The sequence below is a fragment of the Physcomitrium patens genome, chromosome 24, assembly GCF_059467195.1.
Source record: "Physcomitrium patens ecotype Gransden chromosome 24, ASM5946719v1, whole genome shotgun sequence".
Taxonomy (NCBI): Eukaryota; Viridiplantae; Streptophyta; class Bryopsida; order Funariales; family Funariaceae; genus Physcomitrium; species Physcomitrium patens.
Genome location: NC_143433.1, coordinates 9,701,510 through 9,725,390, shown reverse-complemented (window position 1 = coordinate 9,725,390; position 23,881 = coordinate 9,701,510). Strand labels below are relative to the sequence as shown.

Here is a 23,881-nt window from a genome sequence, read left to right as displayed (position 1 = left end):
TTTATTATCTTTGATAATATTATATAATAAAACTATTTCTAAATATTTATATATGATATATTACAAAATACTAAACCACCATACATGCCAAAAGCAAGAGGTCTTTCCACTAGCTCTATTGCTAGCAAGATTTATTAGAAGTCTTCTTTTGACAAAGGATTACTCTCACAAATAAAACAAGAATTTTTACAAAGCCAAATCCAAGCAATGTCACGGACCAAAAATACAAACAAGAAATCTAAACAAGAAGTTCAAGAAGAAATGATAAGAACTAGATTATCAGATGAATATAAGAACAACGCCAAGAGAATTGAGCTAGAGCTTCAAGAGGTGTGTTGTTGAGACTGAAGAACTCTTCAGCCTCGACTCCTATATATACTACTGGCCTATGGTTCTAAGGAAGCGTATCAAGAAGCTTCCCAAGAACTATGAAGCTTCTCGAGCAACTACCCAAGAGCTAGGAAGCTTCTCAAGTAACTTCCTAGAATCTACTAGAATATTCTAAGAATCTTCTAGAGCCTTCTAAAGGAATCTTTAGGGAATCTTCAAAGAATCTTTAAAGAATCTTTGAAGAATATTCTAAGAGAATATTCAAGGAATCTTCTGGAAGTTTCTAGAGACTTCTTTCTAGAAGGTTCTAAAAACTTGTCTCTAGAAAGGTCTAAGGACTATGTCCCTAACATCACCTCCTCCTTTAGCTTCGAGGTCTCCGAGAAGCAATGTTATCGTCAGTCAATAGCAACGCAAGAAAATGAAGATCTGTCGCATAACCTCTGCTATGAAGTCCAATTGTTGTTCACGAGGCAAGTGATTCAATGGTCCTTGAAGTCAACGGTAGTGGCCCACGCCTTCAACTTCTGACCAAGCATGAACCTCCGTGTCTTCATTGTGAAATTGTCCTGCAAACAATCCTTCTGGCTGACCATTGTAGGCAGGCTCGACCTCAAATACAATCACCAGCGATCTGTTGCTCGGAATCCTTTGACGTCGTCGTGGTGCAAGCGGTTCTTCATCTCGCGGTCGTCTTCGTGAGTTAGTTGCTTGAGATGACATGACAAGTGTAGTATCTTGGCTATCCATATTCAAAGGCTAAAACAATAAGAACAAACTTGGGCTACTAACAAAGTTCTACGCTATCTTGGAGAGAATGACTACATCAACTATGGATTTTGGTGGTGCTCTCTCCTCTTTTCTGTTTTCTGGATGAGCAAGCTTCAGTAAGAAGCTATCGTCGAACCGGCTTGGATTTCTCAGGATATCGTCGATGAAACTCCTATACCTTTTGTGGCGCATTCGCGAGATTTTTGGCCAGCTCCCATGTTCGTTCATTAATATCGTAACCGCTCCAATGCACAAAGTATTCTAATTTACCCCGTCTTTGCCGTGAATCCAGGACCTTTTCCACCTCGTATTCTTCGTGGTTCTCTATTTCTATGCTAGGTGGTGGACAGTGTACTCTTCCAGGAAAAGACGATTCTCGATAAGGCTCCAACAAAGAAACATGAAAGACAGGATGTACCTTCATAGTAGCTGGTAACTCTAGACGATACGCTACAGGATTGATCTGCTTCTGGATAACAAATGGTCCCAATCTCCGATAGTCCAATTTGTCACATGGCCGCTTGGTCTTAATATTTCGTCGAAGCAGCCAAACTTTGTCTCCAATCGTGAATTTAGGTGCCTGATTTTGAAATTTCTCCGCGGACGCCTTGTAAGATTCTTGGGCAGTTTGTAATTGAAGCTTCAATGTAGTTTGAAGCTGCGAAAGCTCCTTCACCAATCCTTCAGCTGCCGGATTGTTAATCGTTGACGAACTCCATAAGTCAAGCTTCGGATGGTATCTATAATTGGAAAAGAATGGCGTTTGTTGAGTTGACGCATGAAGGGTGTTGTTATATGCGAACTCGGCTAGCGGTAGATATGCGACCAAATCATCTTGTTGATAGTTGATGGTGCAACGTAAATATTGCTCTAAAACTTGATTCACCTGTTCTGTTTGGCCGTCCGTTTGAGGATGAAATGCCGAAGAAAGCTTGATATCCACCTTCAATATTTCAAAAAGAGATTTCCAAAACTTTGACACAAACTGGGTTCCTCGATCCAATACGATATCATCTGGTAGACCATGATATCGATACACATTATCAAAAAAGAGTCTTGCTATGTCTTCACTTGACGATGTCTTCTTGCAAGGGACAAAATGCGCCATCTTTGTAAGCCGATCTACGACAACAAAAATGCTGTCAAATGAATTTGATGGTGGTAGATTCGTAATAAAGTCCATGGAAACCGAAGACCATGGTCGGCGCGGAATAGGCAATGGCTGTAGAAGTCCATAAGGCCGATGTCGAGGGTTTTTGGATCTTGAACAAATGTCACAAGATACAACAAAATCTTTCACATCCTTCCACATTTGAGGCCACCAGAAATCACGGGAAATAAGTTCCAAGGTCTTATTGAATCCAAAATGTCCCACAGCTAGAAAGTCATGATGAGATTGAAGAACTCGGAGTCGTGTTGGCCCTTTTGGGATATACAACTGCTCTTCGAAATATACTAGATCTCCTTCCATCTTGAATTTATCATCACTAGCATGTTGCTTGATATCAAGGGCTAGAGAATCTTCAATGGTTGCGGCCCGTACCTGGTCGAGGAAGTCAGCATCAATTGGTACAATAGCTGCGTTGAGCCAAAATTTCTCTGGCTTCAACAATGTCGTGCACTGTTGATCAAATGCTGCATCTCCAACCTTTGGCGCGAGATATGATCTCCTTGATAATGCATCGGACAACCTTTGTTGCTTCCCAGGTCGATAAGTAACAACAAAGTCGAACCTGGATAGCGACATACTCCACCGAGCTTGACGCTGATTCAAAACCCGAGCCGACATAAAATACTCCAAATTCTTATGATCCGTATATACGGTCACTGGATGTGCAGTTCTTTCGAGAAAGTGGCGCCACTCTTGGAAAGAATCTACTATAGCAAGGAGTTTCTTATCGTGGATCTCATAGTTGATCTCAGTAGCAGAGAATTTTCGAGAATAGAACGCAACTGGATGGAGCTTCTCATCTACGCCCATCTGTGAAAGTACAGCTCCCAAAGCAAAATCCGAAGCATCTGTCTCCAAATAAAAGGCCTTTGTAAAGTCCGGATGTACCAAGATTGGAGCTGTAGTAAATACCATCTTCAAATCTTGAAATGCTTTTTCTGCGATAGGTTCCCATTCGAGCTTGTCCTTACACGTTAACCGAGTGAGGGGGGCAGCAAATTGAGAATAATTCTTGATGAAGATCCGATAGTAGTTAGCAAATCTAAGAAAACATTGTACGTCCCTAACCGTCTTCGGAACTTCCCAAGACATGATTGCTTCCACCTTCTTTGGATCCATCTTCAAGCCTTCCGTAGTCGCGATGAATCCCAAAAACTCCATCTCAGTTTGGTGAAATAAGCACTTCTCTAATTTGGCATAGAGTCCTCGCTCCCGAAGTTTTTTGAGTACCAGACGAACGTGCTTCTCATGTTCTTCCTCGTTCTTAGAAAATATCAAAATACCATCTAGATAGATGACAACAAAATCGTCTAGATGCTCTCGAAAGATGTCATTCATCATGTGTTGAAAGACCGCTGGAGCATTAGTAAGACCAAATGGCATGACATTGTATTCAAAATGGCCATACCTTATTCGGAACGCTGTCTTCCATTCATCTCCTTCCTTAATTCGCACAAGGTTGTAAGCTCCCCTTAGGTCAATCTTTGTAAAGATCCTTGCACGCCCAAGTTGTTCTAGAAGACCAGAGATCAAAGGCAGTGGGTAGCGATTCTTTTTTGTCACCTTGTTGAGACCTCGATAGTCCACGCACATCCGTAGTGAGCCATCCTTCTTCTTCACAAATAAGATTGGTGCCCCAGCTGGCGACTTTGAATGACGGATGAAGTTCTTGGCTAGATTCTCGTCAATGTACTTCCGCAACTCAGTCAACTCCATCTGCGATAAATTGTAGATTGGTCCAAAAGGTGGTTATGCTCCTTCTTACAATTCAATGGCACAATCATAAGGTCGATGCTCTGGCAGCATATCAGCATTCTTCTTTTCAAAGATATCTTTGAATTCTTCATACTGCTTTGGAATAACCAAAGTCGGAGTTGCATCTTCTCGAGTCGGAGTTGCGAAGATGACAAGAGGTGTATTTTGCTTAGCTTCCTTCATGAAAGCCCTTGCACCTATAAACAAGGATTTGTTTCTAGACATTGTCTTGGCAGATTCCACCTTCAAGGAGTTTGTTGGAAATGTCACTTTCCGCAACTTCCAATCTATCAATGGATTATATCTATCAAGCCAAGATAGTCCCAAAATGATAGGACATGAAGGGGACTTGATAACATTAAACACAATATTGCTCTCATGGTTTTCAAGACGTACCTTCAATGGTTTAGTTTCATGGATAACATTGCCCGAAGACAATGGTCGTCCGTCTATGACTTCTACATGGACAGGCTTAAGTTTCTTTACAAGAGAAATATTGTGAAGCTTGGCAAACTCTTCATCTATAAAGCAAGCGGATGCACCCGAGTCTAATAAAACATCGACTTGTAGTTCTTGAATACCCAGATGTAAAGGTACCATAAAACAATCTGAAGGTTGAGCTGAGAGAAAGGGACCTTGATTAATTTTGGATGTTGAGATTTTCAGCCGCACAGTCCATATTGTGGCTGGGCGTCCTTGTTTTCCTGCATGCTTGTACTCCTGAGTCTTGTTGTTTGAGGCTTCTGTTTCTTCCGACAATCTACAGCTTTATGGCCCGCTTCTCCGCAATATAAACACAAGTTTTGTTCAAACCGTCGCTTCCTTTCCTCAGCTGTGAGGGGTTTGAAACGTACCGCATCAATTTGCATGGGTTCAGGATCTGTGGAGTGATTCTCTGGACCTTTTGAAAATGTAGCAAATGCTCCATCATTTCTCCAGCCTGATCGTCTTTCTTGTCGTAATTCAAAGAGGCGGTTGTCACAAATAATTGCCTGAGATATAAGTTCTTCTAAAGTATCCGCCTTAGGCATGGTGATCAATAAGTTCTTGACATCATCTCTCAGTCCATATCGAAATCGTGTCATGAACACCTTATCATTCCAATCAAGATCACATGTAAGCTATTGAAATTCTGCAGCATAGATTGCAGCAGAACGTGATCCTTGTCGCAGATTTTGTATCTTTCTTTTAGCCACTCTTTCTCGATCACTATCTCCAAACGCAGCAGTAAGTCTCTCTATGAAAGCCTCTAGGTCATACAATATTGGAGAATTCTTCTCCAATAGTGGAGCAAACCAAGAGCGAGCATTTCCTGATAGAAGAGTACCTATGAAAGCAACCTGGGTAAATCCATTCGGATAACGAGAAGGGTATAGGCGTAGGTAAAGCTGTACTTGTTGCACAAAACCTCGGAAGTTGGCTCTTGTTCCGTCAAACTTGTCTAGCATACTCACTTTTGGTTCTTTCGTACTAATCCTTGAAGTATCCATAGGGGTCGTATGTGACACATGTCTTGCTTCTCTCAGTCGAATAATCTCTTGTTGTAGGCTATGAATTTCGCGTCTAGCTTCTTCGGTCACTAGATCATTTTGAGGTTCTTTACTTGGATTGCGAAGGAATGCAATCTCCTTTCGTACACTATTCATAAGAGCTTGAAGATCTGCAAGAGTTGCCACTCTATTGTCTACTTATGGAGATGCACTGTCTATGACCTGGTCTACTTCCATATTTAGAGAATAGATGGATTAAAATTTTGAGAGAAGAAGAAATTGCTAAGTCTCTTGGAGAAAATTGTAGCACTACCTGTCACTAAAACCTACTCGGAGAAAAGAAAAGAAAAAAAACACTAAACGATTTCAGTTTTAGAGGAGAGTAATCCGCAACCTCTAAAAATGCCTCAATGCTTTCGAGAAGAGGGGTAATCCGCACTCTATCAAGAAGGCAAAGCTCTGAAATCGATGTTAACAGTCTTTTTTACTAGCTATGCTAAACAAAAAGAAGGAATTAATATCAGTCCAAGAGAGGGTAATCCGCAACCCTTAGAACGCTTAAGTATCTCCAAGGAAAGGGGTAGTCCACTCTCTGCCTCAAAGAACTAAGCTCTGATATTGTGATTGAGAAAATATCAGTTTAGAGGAAGGTAATCCGCAACCCCTAAAGCGCTAGAATACCTTCAAGAAGAGGGATAATCCGCTCTCAAACAAGAAGGATTCAGCTCTGATATTAAGATAAAGGTAGTCTCGACAAACTGTCATGGACCAAAAATACAAACAAGAAATCTAAACAAGAAGTTCAAGAAGAAATAACAAGAACTAGATTATCAGATGAGTACAAGAGTGTAGAACGGGTAAATTAGTTAGTGCTAAAATTTTGACTTTAGTAGATTAGAACCGGTATTGATGAAATCAGGAAATCAATAGTCATGTGAAAGGTTCCAAGATACAGTTAACTGACAAAAAAAACTAGTTGGAATCTGAAAAAGGGTATAGTAGGAGAAAGATTGATTAGCTTAGGGCCAGACTTGTGAGTCTTAGAGCCGGGGTATGCTTGGGTGCTACCTCTATTTTTTCTATTTCTTTCCTTTTGTATTTTGATGTTTCGTTGTGTTTATAAAGAGAAGTTTATGAGAATTGTGTGTTGATCACAGTGTTACAGTGAATGCTGTATTGGACCAGAATTGGTTCTATACATTGCACATGAAATAGTGTTATAGATTGAGAGATGATAGTTTGAAAATGATTGAATGATCATTGAGTTGGAAAATATAAATGAAGTTAGAATTACAGAGAATTGATAAGAAATTGAGAATGTTGTAATTGAAGTTATTAAATTAGACATGGTACTGAAGAATTAATATTATACAATTCAGTGATTGAGAATTAACTTATTGAATATCAAATGATTATATTCAATTAATGGTGACCTTAACAATTAACTCATGCGGCACTTCTTTCCCTTGTGTTTGAACCGATTTAAACTATACTTAATTCAGAAATTGTCGCAATTCGGATTTTCTGACTACATTTTGGCGCCGCTGCCGGGGAAAGACAACAGTTATGAGTGTTGAGCATTAATTGAGAAATTTGATATTGAATGAGGAGTTGTAAGATTGGAGAATTGTGGTAATTGTGAAATGATTAAGAAAGAAGGAGATTATGAAATAAAAGGGAAATGATGTTATGATACATCAACATGATTTTGATTATGAAAGACGTATTAAACAAAAACGAGACCGACAATTGAGATTGGCCGCAAGGAATGTAAATCGTATTATGGGAGAAGTATTACAGAAAAGGAGGAGACGACAGAGTTGGATTAAACCGTGGTTGTATGCATGTCGACATATACGATCATATTCAGTTCTTGAGAGGGAGGCAATATTTCAGAATTACATTCCTTTATCTAAATTACCTCTTTCATTGGCAGGAGACTCTTCTAGTTTAATAGTTAAGTCTGTCAAACGATTTGTAAAGAAAAGAATATTTACCAAAGAATTCGGCTCATTATTTCAAGGAGCATTATTGCCAAATAAATTTAAATAATTGGAGTTACCTGCTGAGGTATTAAGTAGCCCGGTGGAAGAGATTATTAAAGACATTGAACGAATTATGGAATCAGAAACTATCACACTTCCGATTTTACCACCAATTGTATTATTACCAATGGCATCGGGAGGTGTACCCAGTGTTCCTACAGGACTACCGGTACCACCAATAGGGCCAATTGGACCAGTAGTACCAATTTCTGTTCCAATGGGCCAAGTAGGAGATCGAACTACAAGTATAGCACCACTACCAATTTTTAGCGGATGGCCCGGTGCTGATTCAGATCAACATCTATCCCAATTTTTGACCGCTTGTGTAGCCAATAATGGACGAACAGAAGATGTGTGGTTAAGATGGTTACCTACAACTTTGAAGGATACCGCTTTCGAATGGTATAATCGACAACCAGCGGGTTCGTTTCCAAATTGGGAAGCTTTAAGAGCTGCTTTTCTTCTTCATTTTAGACCAATCGGATATGAAGACCGATTGAGAGAACAATTAATGCGAAGTCATATGATACCAGGAGAGGCTGTGGAGTCATATTATGGACGAGTAGCTGACATAATTCGCCGTTGGCCCAATAATCATTTACCTGAAAATTTCATTTTATCAATATTGATCAATGGGCTCTACCCACCAGAATTGAAAATGTTTGTTAAGGAAAATCAACCCGCCACAGTTGCATTATCGCTTGTTAGAGCCAAAGTGTGGGAGGAATGTCATTATGACCGAATCCTAAATTCAAACCCGACACTAATTCCTACTCAAGGATCTTCTAAGTTTCCAAATTGGAGTAATTTAGCCAATAGTATTACTGGAGCAATGGCACCTGCGACCCATTCTACCATACCAATCCAAGGGGTACTTAACCCAGTTCCGTTACAAGCTGTATCATCTCCGATGGCGAGCACTTATCCTCAATTTGCACCGTATCAACCGCCTGGCATTAATACGCAGGAATTACCTATGTTACCAAGTTCGAAAGAAACCAACGAAACGCTGTTATTGAATTTAACCAAGAAAATGGAAGAGTTGGCAGTAAATATGGCCAAAGAAAAAGAGAAACGACCAAAGCAGACCAATTTCCGAGCCAATGTATGGTGTACCAATTGTAAGGGACAAGGTCATATGATTCAAGATTGTCCTTCACCAGGAAACATGAAAATTCAATGTATGAATTGTGGGGGGAAGCATCCGACTAATAACTGTTGGTATTTGTCAAATCCACATTTTAATAATACCATGTCACCACCAATGTCATGGGATGTAAATCAAATTCAAGGGAGCAACGGTAATGGATGGAATGGTAATCGATTTAATAATCAAAACCGCAATTATTCTAATAACCAAAATTTTGGACCTAATTCTCAGAAGTTCCACCCAAATCAACGAAATTATCAAGGAAATAATGGGTTTATGTACGAGCCTTCTTTACAAACGGGTCAACCAGGATCATTTACTCAGGCTACTTGGAACATACTAAGTCGTTACATCCCAATTGAAACTTCCAATATACCCAGTGGGATGGGACGAAAACCAGTTCGTTGTTTTCGATGTCGCCAGTATGGGCACTATGTGAATGAATGTTTTAACTCTAGTGCTTCGGAAGAATATGCACCAATTTGTGGAAATTGTAAACAATCGGGACATACAACAGCCCAATGTAACGCACCTTTTAATTTTAATAATTACAATCAGCAGGTTCAAATTCAAAGTTCCCAAGAGGATACCAATCCAGTTCTTCAAGACTCTCCAGTTAATCATATTGAAGTGGTCCAAGCAGTACAAACTCGAGGTCAACGAAACCTTCAATCAATTCTTAAAAAGGATAAAATTATTGAAGAACAACCTGAACCAATTCAAAAGAAGGCGACTATATTCGCAAAACCAGTGAACCAATTGCGACCAGTATTGGTTCCTACCAATTCATTCAATTCGACTCCGATTGCACCAGGAGGAGTCAATTCTCAATGTCCAGTACAATCAATTCCAATAGAAACAGTACCAACGTTATCGCGTATTCCAATATCTGTACCAATCGAACCACCTAATTCTGTTTCGTAATCCAATAAGGTTCTGATATCCAATCCAATTCAGAGTATGCCAATTTCTAAGGAATTGAAGTTTCCAAAGACTCGATGGAAGAAAGCGTTTGGCATTACTACTGATTTAACTCGATATGATATATTAAAGGATCTTGATGAAATCCAACCAGCTATTACCATGAAGCAATTATTGGCTATAGCACCAGAGTGTCGTTCTACTCTAACTTCTTCATTGATACGACGAAGACATCGAGACAAAGAGATTCATGAGGTGAGTTTAAATCCGGATCTTGGAGCACCTACAATTGATGTTACTATTGACGGAGTTTTAATCTCAGGCGTCCAAGTAGACGGTGGTTCTAGCGTCAATCTGATGACAGAGGATACCATGGAGAAATTGGGTTTGACTAGGTTATTGCCTACTACTTTATTACTACGTATGGTGGATCATAGTAAAGTCCATCCGATGGGAGTTCTGGTAGATGTGGAGACAATTATTGCGGGAATTGTATACAAGATCGACTATGTAGTCTTTCAATTGAAGAGTTCTACGTTATCATACCCAATTCTATTGGGTAGACCTTAGTTATTTTATGCGAAGGCTCATAATGATTGGGGACGAGGGACCTTGACGATTGGGAAAAAGCGCAATAAAATTGTTTTGCAAATGTATCCAGTTTCCTATCATGGCGAATCACAAGTACCCTGCACGAAATTTACTTCAGAAGGACATAGTGAATCAAGCGACGATGAGGATCCATTTCATGGAAACGAACAATATGAACAAATTCAATCTCTTACAAAACATACAGGAGTTATTTATCAATGTGGTGGACCAGGGGAGTACTTAATTCACCAAGAAGATACTGACAATTCTAACCATGCCATTGCAAGATGGATGAACAATTACGCAGTCAACCATATTAGTGCGATGGAGCCAGAAATGGATGGTGCCAATTCATCAGAATTGGTAACGGGTTCAGAACCGGATGAACAACTGGAAGCACCGGAATTGGTAGAACAAGTTTGTCAGGAGATTAATCTGGGATTAGAGACCCAGAGTCAACCCATTCAAGTTTATGGTGGTATACAAGGACGAGAGCTTCAAGATTGGATCAATTTTTTCTATAAGCATAAACCTACATTTGCTTGGACTCACAACGATTTACGAGGGATACCGGCAAAAATTGCAGAACATAGAATTGTGTTAGAAGAAACTGCGAGACCAATTTGCCAAAGACAATATCGGCTGAATCCGAAGTATTCGCTGTTAGTAAAAGAAGAATTGGATAAATTATTACGAGTTGGATTTATTTACGAAGTTCCATATAGTGAGTGGGTTTCTCCAATTGTAATGGTACCTAAAAAGAATGGGAAAATCCACATTTGCCAAGATTATCACAAATTGAATGCTGTTACTAAGAAAGATTATTTTCTATTACCCTTTACGGACAGTATATTGGATGCAGTCGCTGGACATGAGTGTTATTCCTTTTTAGATGGATTTTCAGGGTATAATCAAGTAAAGATTGCTAAGAATGACCAATTAAAGACCACGTTTACAACTGATTGGGGTACCTATGCGTATACAGTTATGCCATTTGGGCTATGTAATGCTCCAGCTACATTTCATCGTGTTATGACTCAGGCTTTTCATAAATATTTGTGTAGTTCCATGGAAATTTTCCTGGATGATTTCTGCACATTTAGTAAACGTTGTGACCACTTGAAATGGCTAGGCAATTGTTTGGATCAATGTGATCACTTCGGTATATCTTTGAATTCCGAAAAATATACGTTTGGTGTTCCTTCAGGGAAACTATTGGGGCATATTGTTTCCAAAAAAGGAATTGCTACTGACCCAGATAAAGTGAAAAAAATAGCCAATTTACTTAGACCCGATACAGTTGCTGGTATGCGAGGTTTTGTGGGACATTTTAGTTATTATCGAAGGTTTATCCAATCATTTGCAGTAATTTGCCAACCCTTAACTAATCTTTTAAAGAAGCCAACATCCGATGGGATGAGTCCTATTTGGACACGTGAGTGTATCGTTGCTTTAGAGGACTTAAAACGTAGATTGGTATCCGCTCCAATATTGGTCTCTCCTTGCTGGACTAAAGTTTTTCATCTATATGTGGATGCATCCAATGTTGCAATTGGTGCGGTCTTAAGTCAAAAAGATGAAAAGAATTGTGATCATTCAATTTATTATGCAAGTCGGTAATTGGTTGCTGCTGAACGTAATTATACCACCACTGAGCGAGAAGCTTTGGGAATGGTTTATTCAGTTCAAAAATTTCGGCATTATCTATTGGAATATTCTTTTGTGTTCCACGTAGATCATGATGCTTTAAAATATATGATTAATAAACCTCAATTAAGTGGACGAATTGCTCGTTGGGTATTATTGCTACAAGAATTTAATTTTACAGTTATTATCAGACCTGGTAAATCTCATGCCAATGCCGATCATTTGTCACGATTAACTAAGGAGATGGGAGATGACCCCGTTCCAGACTCCCTACCTAATGCTAATTTGTTTGCTGTTGATATAATTTCGGAAGAGTATGCCGATTTAATTCAATATTTAACATCACAAACATTTCTTATAACTTTTACGGAGACAATGAAGAAGTAATTGCTTTATAAGAGCACTCCTTACACAATGATTGGAAATGTACTGTATAAAAAAGGCAAAGATGATGTCTTACGATGGTGTATATATCAAAGTGAAGTTGACTTAATTTTAGAAGGGTGTCACATGGATAGTTGTGGTGGTCATTTTGCTGGAGATGCTATGGCCCGAGAGGCCTTATTCGCTGGTTATTGGTGGCCTACAATGTTTGAGGATGCCCATCAATATGTCCGGCGTTGTGACCCATGTCAGCGAATTGGTAGACCAACTGTTACGTCTGCAATGCCACTAGTACCAATTCTAGCTCAAACACCTTTTGAAAAATGGGATATTGACTTTGTGGGACCAATTGCACCGGCTTCTCGCAATGGACAAAAGCGATATATATATTGGTCGCTATGGATTATGTTACAAAATGGGCTGAGGCTGTTGCTACTCGAACTGATAGTGCTGCCACTGTAGCCAATTTACTGTATGAAAATATTATTACCTGGTTTGGATGCCCTAAGGAATTGGTCAGTGACCGTGGAACTCATTTTATTAATAACACTATCGCTGCATTAACAAATAAGTACGAGATCAAGCATCGTAAAACTTCTCCTTATCTCCCTCGGGCCAATGGTCAAACTGAAAAGACTAATGGAATTTTATGTAAAATATTAACCAAGACAATTTCGGGTGCTGGCATCGATTGGGACACAAAATTGTTTGCGGCTTTATGGGCTTATCGTACTGCTTATAAGGTTACGACCAATTCTACGCCTTTCTAATTGGTGTATGGGCAAGAGGCTATTTTACCAATTGAATTGGAAGTACCCAGTTTACGGATTGCAGTGGATGAACGCTTAGGTGATACAACGTCGCTTCAATTTAGGTTATCTGAATTGGAGAAATTGGATGAGAATCGAGTTCACGCTTTGATGGTTATGGAAGCCATTCAAAAACGACGGAAAAGTTATTACGATAGCAAATTACAATTGAAAACTATTAAACCCAATGATTTGGTTTTGCTCTATGATAGCCGGTTTCAGAATTTTCCAGGAAAATTTCAAGTACGATGGCATGGACCTTACAAAGTTATTGACTGTTATCCTAATGGATCAGTACAATTGGAAGATTTTTCTGGCATTAAATTGCCTACACGTATTAATGGTTATCGGTTAAAGTTATATCAAATGTAATTGTCTAATCAGTCCAAATTCATTATTATTTCCTCTTAACCCGAGGACGGGTATGTTTAATGATGAGGAGGGGAGACTTGTTAAGTATGCCGTAATTTTGATGTAACCCATTGCAACTGATAGGAGAGGGGCACTTCTGAATCAGTATCTCCATTCTTGCAATTGTAGCCGAGCAATTGAGTACACCAAAAGAGGTGTTTTTGTGTTAGGGTGAGAGGTTTTGTTATTAGGGTTTCACAATGGCGAGACGTCTTAAGCGAACAAAAGAGAGGGATGATAGGTCAAGGAATGTGAGGTTTAGGAATGAGTTACCAGAATTGGAGCTGGTAACGTTCACAATATGGAGAATTGCCAGATTGACTTGCTGTGGCAGAGAAAATTCGAGAAAGATTTCAAGGAGGCGGACGTTTATGGTTTCTTGCGATATTCAAGAGTTTTACCGCCATTAGATCCGTCTATTGTAGAAGAATTTGTGCAACATTATGACCCATCAGATGGTTCGAGTGTGGTGCATAATCGTATTGTGGGATTGGAGGCGCCCATTCTACACAAAGTTTTGTATTTGCCAATTGGAGAACTGGCCGTAGGATCGGAGGTGACGGTGGAGTTCAATCCGGAGCCATATTTTCGTTCGAAGGCCGACGCGTTTGTGAAGGGCCAGGGTTGGAAGGTACTGGACGTTCTTAAATCAGAAGTGGGAGAGTGGTTACGATTTGTTCAGAAGAGAATGGCGTTAAATAGACATACAACATATATTGCCAAGAACTTGTTGTTCGCAGCAGTAGCTTCAATGGATGGTATGAAGTTTAATTGGGCAGAGTTTGTAGCTCAACGTATGCATAACGAGTTATCATACAAGAGGACGTTAGGGAAGGTTACTACATTACTTTGTTCCAATTACATCTCTGAGGTAGTGAAGTATCAGTTGAAACTCCCTCTACAAGAACAAGAGAAGGCGAGGTTGAAGAAGTCAGGGAAGGTAGTCACCCTTGAAGAAAGACAGAAGGAGACTGAGCGAGCCAAGTCACCTGAGCAGATAGTGCAAAATCAGCAGGAGCAAACCAATCAGCCATCAATCGCGGTGGGTACCAGTTCTAAGGGCAAGGAAAAATTGGATCAAAGACCAGAACCATCTTTAGCTTTGGTTTTACCAAACCGGTTGACTGGAGAGACATCTACCCAATTCGAGGGTCAACACAGTTCTGGTGATAAATGGGGAAGTGCTAAAGAGATGCTGTTATATCAAGTGGAGACACTCTTACCCCAATTCAAGAGGTTGTATAGAATGGTACACGAATTACAAGATAGTGATGAGCTGAGTAAAGATTTGGAGAATCAGAAGAAATTGGTTGCAACTCAACAGAAGACAATTGCAGAATTGGAAGAGAAGTTGGCTGAGAAAGTGACAAAGTATACAGAATTGGAGGTTAGGTTAAACAAAATGGACAAGGATTGGCGGATGGATAGAATGCTTCATCAAGCTGCAGAAGATCTTTCGAAGCAGGAACGAGATCTAGCAAGGACACAATTGCAGGAATCTCTAGAGAAATGTGCAAAATTGGAAAAAGACCATCAACAGACGTTGTTAGAAGTTGCTACAATACGGGATCGTATTGGAAATTTGGAAGCAGAATTGGATTTAACAAGACAACCGGTGAGTACTTCCAATTCTGAAGAAGTTGCAGAATTGAAGACCAAGCTTGATGACCATCAGAAGTATATTGCAAGGTTGGAAGAGCAAGTGCGAGTGTTGGGATTTGCCAATGAAGACTCAACTAAGCAATTGGAAAAGACAGAAGAAGAAGAAGAAGAAGAAGAGGAAATCGAAGAACCCAATTTTCAGGCGCAAGCACTGGTTGAAACGATCTTATTGGATGAATTATCGGAGCCAACCAATGCTGACAACCAATAATATTAGGAGAATTGGTTCTAGAATTGGATGTTTGTGAGGACGCGGCACAGTTAGGAGTGGGGCTATGTAGAAGGGGTAAATTAGTTAGTGCTAAAATTTTGACTTTAGTAGATTAGAACCGGTATTGATGAAATCAGGAAACCAATAGTCATGTGAAAGGTTCCAAGATACAGTTAACTGACAAAAAAAACTAGTTGGAATCTGAAAAAGGGTATAGTAGGAGAAAGATTGATTAGCTTAGGGCCAGACTTGTGAGTCTTAGAGCCGGGGTATGCTTGGGTGCTACCTCTATTTTTTCTATTTCTTTCCTTTTGTATTTTGATGTTTCGTTGTGTTTATAAAGAGAAGTTTATGAGAATTGTGTGTTGATCACAGTGTTACAGTGAATGCTGTATTGGACCAGAATTGGTTCTATACATTGCACATGAAATAGTGTTATAGATTGAGAGATGATAGTTTGAAAATGATTGAATGACCATTGAGTTGGAAAATATAAATGAAGTTAGAATTATAGAGAATTGATAAGAAATTGAGAATGATGTAATTGAAGTTATTAAATTAGACATGGTACTGGAGAATTAATATTATACAATTCAGTGATTGGGAATTAACTTATTGAATACCAAATGATTATATTCAATTAATGGTGACCTTAACAATTAACTCATGCGACAGTTCTTTCCCTTGTGTTTGAACCAATTTAAACTATACTTAATTCAGAAATTGTGGCAATTCGGATTTCTTGACTACAAAGAGCAACGCCAAGAGAATTGAGCTAGAGCTTCAAGAGGTGTGTTGTCGAGACTGAAGAACTCTTCAGCTTCAACTCCTATATATACTACTGGCCTATGGTTCTAAGGAAGCGCATCAAGAAGCTTCCCAAGAACTATGAAGCTTCTCGAGCAACTACCCAAGAGATAGGAAGCTTCTCAAGTAACTTCCTAGAATCTACTAGAATATTCTAAGAATCTTCTAGAGCCTTCTAAAGGAATCTTTAGGGAATCTTCAAAGAATCTTTAGGGAATCTTTGAAGAATATTCTAAGAGAATATTCAAGGAATCTTCTGGAAGTTTCTAGAGACTTCTTTCTAGAAGGTTCTAGAAACTTGTCTCTAGAAAGGTCTAAGGACTATGTCCCTAACAAGCAATCACAAATACATTTTTTTTAGTATTTTTTAAATATACAATAACAATGTTTTTTTTAGTTTACTATTTACTTAGTTTTTTTGAAAATATATGTTTTTTATATTATTTAATATTTTTTATGGTTAGAATAAATATGTATAAATTTAAAAAAAAAAAAAACTTTTTATACTTTTCAAACTTTTAAACCATACTTTTTAAGTGTTTTATTTTGTGATAAATCAAGTAATAATTTAATAATTAGTAGATTTAATACTTTAAGATTAAATAAAAATATTATTTTTATTTTTGTAAAAAAATATTTGATATTAATTAAATCTATTCTAAATAAAATTTAAGATAAAATTTTGAAATAAATAATTTTTTTTTTCAAATTTTAACTCATTAAGATATTAAAATATTCTATAAGTTGATCTTCAAATAGTTTTAAATATGACAATTTTTTTTTAATCAATATCAAATTTGTAAAGTTTTTAAATAATAAAAAAGAAAAATATATATATATTTTTAATAAACTAATAAATCAAAATATACATCATGAATAAAAAGTCACTGATTGCAATAAGATTCAAGCTACAAAGACACTCCAAATTGCAATATGCTCATTCCATTGTATATGTACATATACCATGTATCTTTGCTTGGTTGCTCTAGACTTGCTCTTTCTTGTCCTAACATGGATCTTAGAACCTCCTTCCATGGTCAATGGCTATGCAAAGTTATTCTTGGACTTTACCTATATCTGATAATCCTTGCAAGAAAAAATTTAGTCATTTTCAAGATTTACACTTCTATTTACAAAGAAGTAAAGTACTTTATGACCTTTAATAGAATATCATAAAAAGACCTTTATATTAAATAGGCAAGTGAACTTATATTGGAGATCATAAAAAGACCTCATGACTTCCTATTGTAGGTCAAATATCTACCAATACATTGATGGACTATTGTATTTATTTTTTTGCTCCTCAAATTGATTAAAAATGAGCTACTAACCTTACTATTAAAAATAAAATTTTAAAAATAAATTTTTTCAAAAAATTGGAAGAAGGTTTTATATTCTAACTTCTATTTTATCTACCAATTAAGCATGGAAGAAGGCCTTTAGTTCCTCCATCTCCTCTCATCACTATTTATTGCAAAAACCTCCGTATTCAATTGACTAGCTTGAGACATCTCGGCCATTAGATCACTAGAATCAATTGTGGTCATTAAAAGATCTATCAAGAATATGGAAGAATGTTGAGATAAATACATGGGGCGAGTAAAAAAGCTCAAGGAAACTTGATAGTATGGATAGGAGAGTGCAAGGAATGTAGCAAGGCAAGCGGCCCTATAAGAAAAGAGGCCGCAAGTCCCAACCACCCTCTCTTTGCACCAAAAATGGAATACCGAATATTTTTGTATTGAACATGTTGAGTCAAATTCCAACCTTTTAGGTTTTATTTGTCTAATAGTTACATTAGTTTTTGATGTAATAATTTACATAATGTTAGTCTTTTAAGAATTTTAGTTTTTATAATTTAAAATATTAGTATAATTATTTTTTCTCAATATTTAATTGATTATCTATTGACATAAAATAACATATTAAATAATAATAACAAGAAATTAAATTAAACACTTATTACAAAAATAAAAGATCCTTTGTTTATAATGAGTAAATATTTCAAGTTGCAAAAATTCTTAATGGAAACAAAAGTATCATGTACATTGAGTGATGTTGTATGTGATAACAAAAAAAATATATTGTTTGAAACAAGAGTGATGGTTGCAAATTGGGATTGAGAGGCATCCCCATGTCAAAATAGATCACTACATACCCCAATGAGGAACGGGTTCTGAGTTCCCAACCTGCCCGCCCCCCTGGTTCCCCTACGTTCCCTCTCTCCTTTCTCAGAAATCTGATCCGCTGTGGACAGCTGCGATCCGACGGCCAACGATGGCGGAGCCAGTCAATTGAGTAAGGAGGTTTCTGCGACACAATTCCACAATGCTCCTCCCCCTCTTCCCAGTCCAGGCGCGGGTCCTGCACTTCCTCCCCCTCTGTCCCTCCTGTTCTGCACCAGGTTGATCCCACACTTCAAGCAACTCAAGCTATAATTTAGTGTCCGTCGACACACCTCATTAAACAGGCATCCAACTCTGCAAACTCTTTTCAATCTTTTATTTCTTACACAAGTCATTCACCTTACCCCCGTACTCCATCTCCATCATTCTCTGAATTGTTTGTGTGGGTCTTATGAACTGGATGCCTCTCAGCAGTGATTCTTTTTAACTCCATGTTGAAGACAACCATCTACATGATGCCTGCAACAGTGGTGATCACAAACTCAATCCGGGGTTTAACAAACGAGCTTCAGATACAAACGCAGTTTATCAGAGAGTTAGGCTGCGTCCACGACACAGATTTTGAGGGGAAGACGACCCCTTTTGATTCGATCGATCTGAAGATTGATGCACCCCAGCTTCTGCTTTTGTTTCCAAAGCAAGACCTCGTTAATCAGGTGCCGAACCTTGTCGATTGTGTTCTTACTTTCAATAATTGTTTTCGTCATGCATCCCCCCCCCCCCCCCCTCTTCTTCAAGTTTCTTCAAACTATTTTATGGGTTTAGTGGGAATTGTTTTTGGCACGCGGACTTCGATGCACTACTTGCCTCAGAGCCAGTCCTCTGCTTTATTCTCTTTTATTTGATTATGCTCCGTTGTTTTGAGTTTATTGAAGACTATTGAACTGGATGCCTCTGGGCAGCGGCTCTTTCTGACTTGAAGTTCTCTTTATCAAAGTAGTGCAAAGATAAATTGAGTCGAAACAAAAAGTTCGTGCCAGCAACGTTATGTCTCGCCGGACCGTCCCCACCCAGTGAGAGAATCAAAGCTCAAGTCGTTATTGGCACGCCCGGTTGCATGAAGCGCTTGATATCGGCGCACAAAGCTGTGCACACAACACATATCAAGACTGTAGTCTTTGCTGAAGCCGATCACATTTTTGCTAAGGTAGGATATTTTGATGTAGTTCAAGCAAAACCTCGCAGCGTGTGCAAGGGGTTTAAGCTTATGATCTTGTGTTGGGGTTAGTTGCAGCACCTCTTCTTATTACGTCTGTCCAACACGCTTTGTGCACAAAGAACAACCTAAATTTCTAGTTTCGTAATATAAACACATCGTAGGTGCAGGCTTACCACACTTGATGTTACGAATGGAGTGGTTACACAACGAATAATATTGTGAAACCGTGATTGGGATAGCTTTGTTTTGCAGGATGAATATGTGGACGATTCATTAAGACTTATGAAGTACGTTAAGAAAAAGCAAAGCAGTGAATTCGAGGAGACACCAGAATTCCAAGTATTTAATAACCATAAAACTAAAAATAATCATGAATGGCTCATGTATTTACCATTGCATTTTATGTTCTCGTTTTCTTTTCTTTTTGTGACATGTCAGGGGTGAAGAACCCCGTGCGAAGTTCCATTAGGCATTGCTGAGGTTTCACACCAGGGATTTGACATTATTTTTGGTTTTCGTTCCACGACATTCAATCATAGTTTGCACCATGGCATCGAAGAATTGCAATTGAATTCCTGGATTGGTATTCCCTTACGCAGGCATTGTTACTCGCATCAACTTCCAACCATAAAGTAGACTCTTTCATATCGAAGGCTATTCCTGAAAGGACCAACCGTTTCATTTCTGACCACGCCCAGCTTTTAGCTGTCTCAGCCTGGGAGTATCACATCGTGTTCTCTGATGCTAGCGCACAGATCGATTCCTGCAAGGAGGTCATGAAGGACCGTTTTAGTCGGGATACACATGGCGATGGTAGGCCGCTGAAGATGAAGCTTGTTGAAGATGTGTGGTCAATCGTTCATGTGTCGCATTTATCTTACCAGGAGCTGTGGAAATTCCAGGGGAGAGTTACAAACAGTTAGGTTTTCAAAACAACGGCGCTGGCCATGAGCAGTGCCAGAAGATCGTGCTTTGGATCTTGCCGTACCTACCAGTACCAGATGATGCACGCAAGCGACTTGCAGAATGCCGAAGGGAGCACGTCAAGCTGTTGTTAGATCGGGAAGATCTTGAAGTGCTGTTCAATGGTGAGCGTGCTGGTAATGTTGAGAAGTTTCTTGTGATCTTGACGGTCGTGATGTTGTTATAGGTCGTGGTTTTGGAATTGGAACATTATCAGAGGAGTGGGTAAGAATAGATGAACCTGGGATTTGAGAGTTGAAACAATTGTGCATTTGATCTGAGTCTTCTACATGTTAACCTGACACAAACCAGATCAAAGAAATGAATTGATCTACACTGTAACCCTGAGCCATTGTTTTGTGCAGGCAACAATGCCTTCACAGCTTGGACCGGTCCACGAGCTTGTCGTCGTAGTTTGTTTAGTGAGCTTATGAAGGGGATGATTGGAAAGATGAGCTGCAAGGGAGTGAAGTATTTCCTGTCAATGTGTGTGAGAGAGTACATGGTGCTGAAGAACGCACACAATGAGCTACACAGGAAACTGATGGGTACAAACTTGGAGGTGGAAATCGACATTGGATTGTGGTGTTTGAGAAGTAAGTCCATGAATGAGGGTCTGGACTGACATTGTTGTGTGTGTTTGTATTCAGATCCCAACACAAAGGCTGAGGAATTTGTGAACAAAAGATTGTTCACAAAGATGCTTTTTTCCTAGATAGACAATGAATGATTGCAACAAGTACATGTTTTGAACCACAAATATGGTTTTTACTTATTACTTTAATCTTTTTGTATCTTTAGTTCTCTTTTTTCTACACCAAAAAGAATTGGATAGCAGTGTGTGTAAAATTGATGTATTTAAATATTGTAAGAATAGATTAAACATATGTATATTTGTAGTCTTTTGAACATATTCATTATTAATTTGAAAAAGCAAGGATTCAATGTACTTAAGAGAAAAAATATGTAATAATTCATACATTATTGAAGAAATACAACAAATAAGATACAAATAAGTAGAAATTAGAAATATTATATGCAAAAAATATGGAATGAGATGATTCTCACTTCTAATATTTTTTACTTATAGGATGAGTTTACATCTATTATAATTGAACTTCATCTATAATCATCTTCATTTTTCTTTCTTTCATTCAACAAAATTCTAAATTCTTCTTAATATAGTTGCCACTTAAAACCTTACTTGCCACATTAGTAACTTATTTTCATCTTTCTGCTACCTTTTGATCATTAGCAACTTATCTAATATTATATCTTGTACATGGTATCTTATTCTTATTTTAACACTCTCACTTTGCTATTTGCCTCCATTGTAGACCTTGTAATTGTTGGTTGTCTCTTGCAATTTCATGGGATTACTCCTACTTCAAAAAAGAATACATATCTTATTTTGACCTTCTATCATTTGCATCTCTAACCTAATCTGCATTCCAATAATCATACAATGCAATATTATCTCTTCTAAGACACAATTTGAAGTTAAAACTACCTTTCAAGTACCTTATAATCTTCTTAATGGTTGCTCAATGGATTGGTCTAGTCTTTGGTATGTATTGACTTATAATATTCACTGCAATTATAAGATCTTCATTGTACCAACCATTGCATACATAAGTGAGCCTACTTCTATTTTATATAGAACATCTTTCATTTCATCTTCAAATTCAAGAAACTCCTCATTCATGTGCTTCATTAATTTCAAATTTGCCTCCAAAGGTGTTTTAATGGACTTGTATTTTTCAATGTTAAATTATTTTAAAAATTCTTCAATGTACTTGCTTTAGTTTGTTGTAATGGTCTTGTTATCACAATTTCTTATGAATTCCACTTCTAAACAATAGTAGAGTTTTTCCAAATCACTTATGTCATATTCTTTCTCTAATTTTGTCTTCAACCAATGCATCTTCTTCATGGTATTATTCAATATGATTAAATCATCAATATAGAAGTTGAAAATCAATATGAATTCATTTGATTGTATTATATACAAGGAATGTTCACCATCATACTTTATAAATCTCTCATTCACAAAAAATATATCAATATGTTAGTACCATGCCTTTGGTTATTGTTTTAGTCTATAGAAATATATTTTCAACTTACAAACAAGGTATTGTTCTTCTTCAACAAATTCTTGAAGTTGATTTATGTAGATGTCTTCTTCTAATTTTCTATTGAAGAAAGCAATCTTCACATCCATTTGATACATCTCAAAATCCATTGATGTCCGAATTGCTACAATGATTCTAATGGTGGTGAATTTGGCCATAGAAGAAAATGACTTATTGAAATCAATATCAATAACTTGTGAATAGCTTTTGGCAACTAATCTTGCATTATATCTCATAACTTTGCCTATTGCATCCCTATGGATTCTAAATACCTGCTTACAATCTATTGAAGATTAATTTAGTGGAAGTTGAGGCAATTCCTATATTTTATCATGCATAAGTGATTTGTATTCTTTTTTCGTGGCCTTCTTTTACTTTATAGAATTTATGAACTTCATTGCAATTGTATGAGGCAATGAAGTTGATCTCATAAGCACTCTTATGCTCCAAAAATTCAACATCACAACTTTTGATGATTTTCTTAGTATCCAAATACATTAGTCTATATCCTTACTACCTTCAGAATATCCAACAAACACACATTTTATACCTTTTATATTAAGTTTGGACCTCATACAAGTTAGTATCTTTATATAAGCAATGCATTTAAAAGTCTTCATGTATGAAACATAAGGTTTCTTCCCACTCTATGCTTCTTCTAGAGTCATTGATGTGAGGGCACTTGTACAGCATCTATTCTTTGTATACACCACATTCACCATGGCTTATGTCCAAAATTCATGCCTAAGATATTGAGCACGTAGTATATTCCTTGCCATATCAACAATGATTCGACTTGCTCTTTCAACAACTCTATTTTATTGTGGAGTATAAGGAATGAAGTTTTATCTTGTAATACCTTCAATCTTTAAAAAATCATCAAAATACTCTGATAAATATTTACCTCTATTATTAATATACAACATCTTGATCTTGCACTCACATTATTTTTCTACAAATGCCTTAAATTCCTTAAATCTTAAAAAATACTCAATCTTGGATTTGAGAATGAAAATTGACATCTTCTTTGAAAAATCATCAATAAATGTGACAAAGTATCTTATTCCTCCAATTAATGGTACCTTCATTAGTTGACAAATATTCAAATACATAATTTTTAAAAATTTACTTGTATGTATTATAATTTCACTTGGAAATGAGATCCTTTGTTGTTTGCCTTAGATACAACCTTCATAAGCAAGAGACATGGCATTTTTGTATGATTGTCTAAAATCCAAGCCACTTACCATGGATTGAAGTTTCTTCATGCTCTTAGCATTCAAATG

The 23,881-nt window shown here is 37.6% G+C and overlaps 1 protein-coding gene across 3 annotated transcripts; it reads left to right on the top strand.

The window, feature by feature from the left end:
* Window positions 1-18,487: 18,487 nt before the first annotated feature.
* On the top strand, window positions 18,488-21,257 carry LOC112276550 (DEAD-box ATP-dependent RNA helicase 38). 3 transcript variants are annotated; one of them, XR_016500671.1, is made up of 6 exons: window positions 18,488-18,625; window positions 18,756-18,997; window positions 19,282-19,488; window positions 19,753-19,839; window positions 20,100-20,588; window positions 20,829-21,257. XR_016500671.1 is itself a non-coding variant. In XM_090247145.1 (4 exons), the coding sequence occupies exons 1-4, from the start codon at window positions 18,773-18,775 to the stop codon at window positions 20,421-20,423; spliced, it is 843 nt and encodes a 280-aa protein (XP_090103271.1). In that variant the 5' UTR covers window positions 18,488-18,772; the 3' UTR covers window positions 20,424-21,257. The 3 variants fall into 3 exon arrangements, 1 of the variants encoding a protein (XP_090103271.1); XR_016500670.1 differs by having other exon boundaries at window positions 18,488-18,997; window positions 21,114-21,257; XM_090247145.1 differs by having other exon boundaries at window positions 18,488-18,997; window positions 20,100-21,257.
* The last annotated feature ends 2,624 nt before the right edge of the window (window positions 21,258-23,881 follow it).

Bases quoted from the DNA above. Each gene is read 5' to 3' on its own strand.
- LOC112276550 (XM_090247145.1), top strand. From the start codon at position 18,773: ATGTTGAAGACAACCATCTACATGATGCCTGCAACAGTGGTGATCACA. The intron at 18,998-19,281 runs GTGCCGAACCTT...TTATCAAAGTAG, and splicing joins AGCAAGACCTCGTTAATCAG to TGCAAAGATAAATTGAGTCG. The intron at 19,840-20,099 runs GTATTTAATAAC...TCCCTTACGCAG, and splicing joins AGGAGACACCAGAATTCCAA to GCATTGTTACTCGCATCAAC.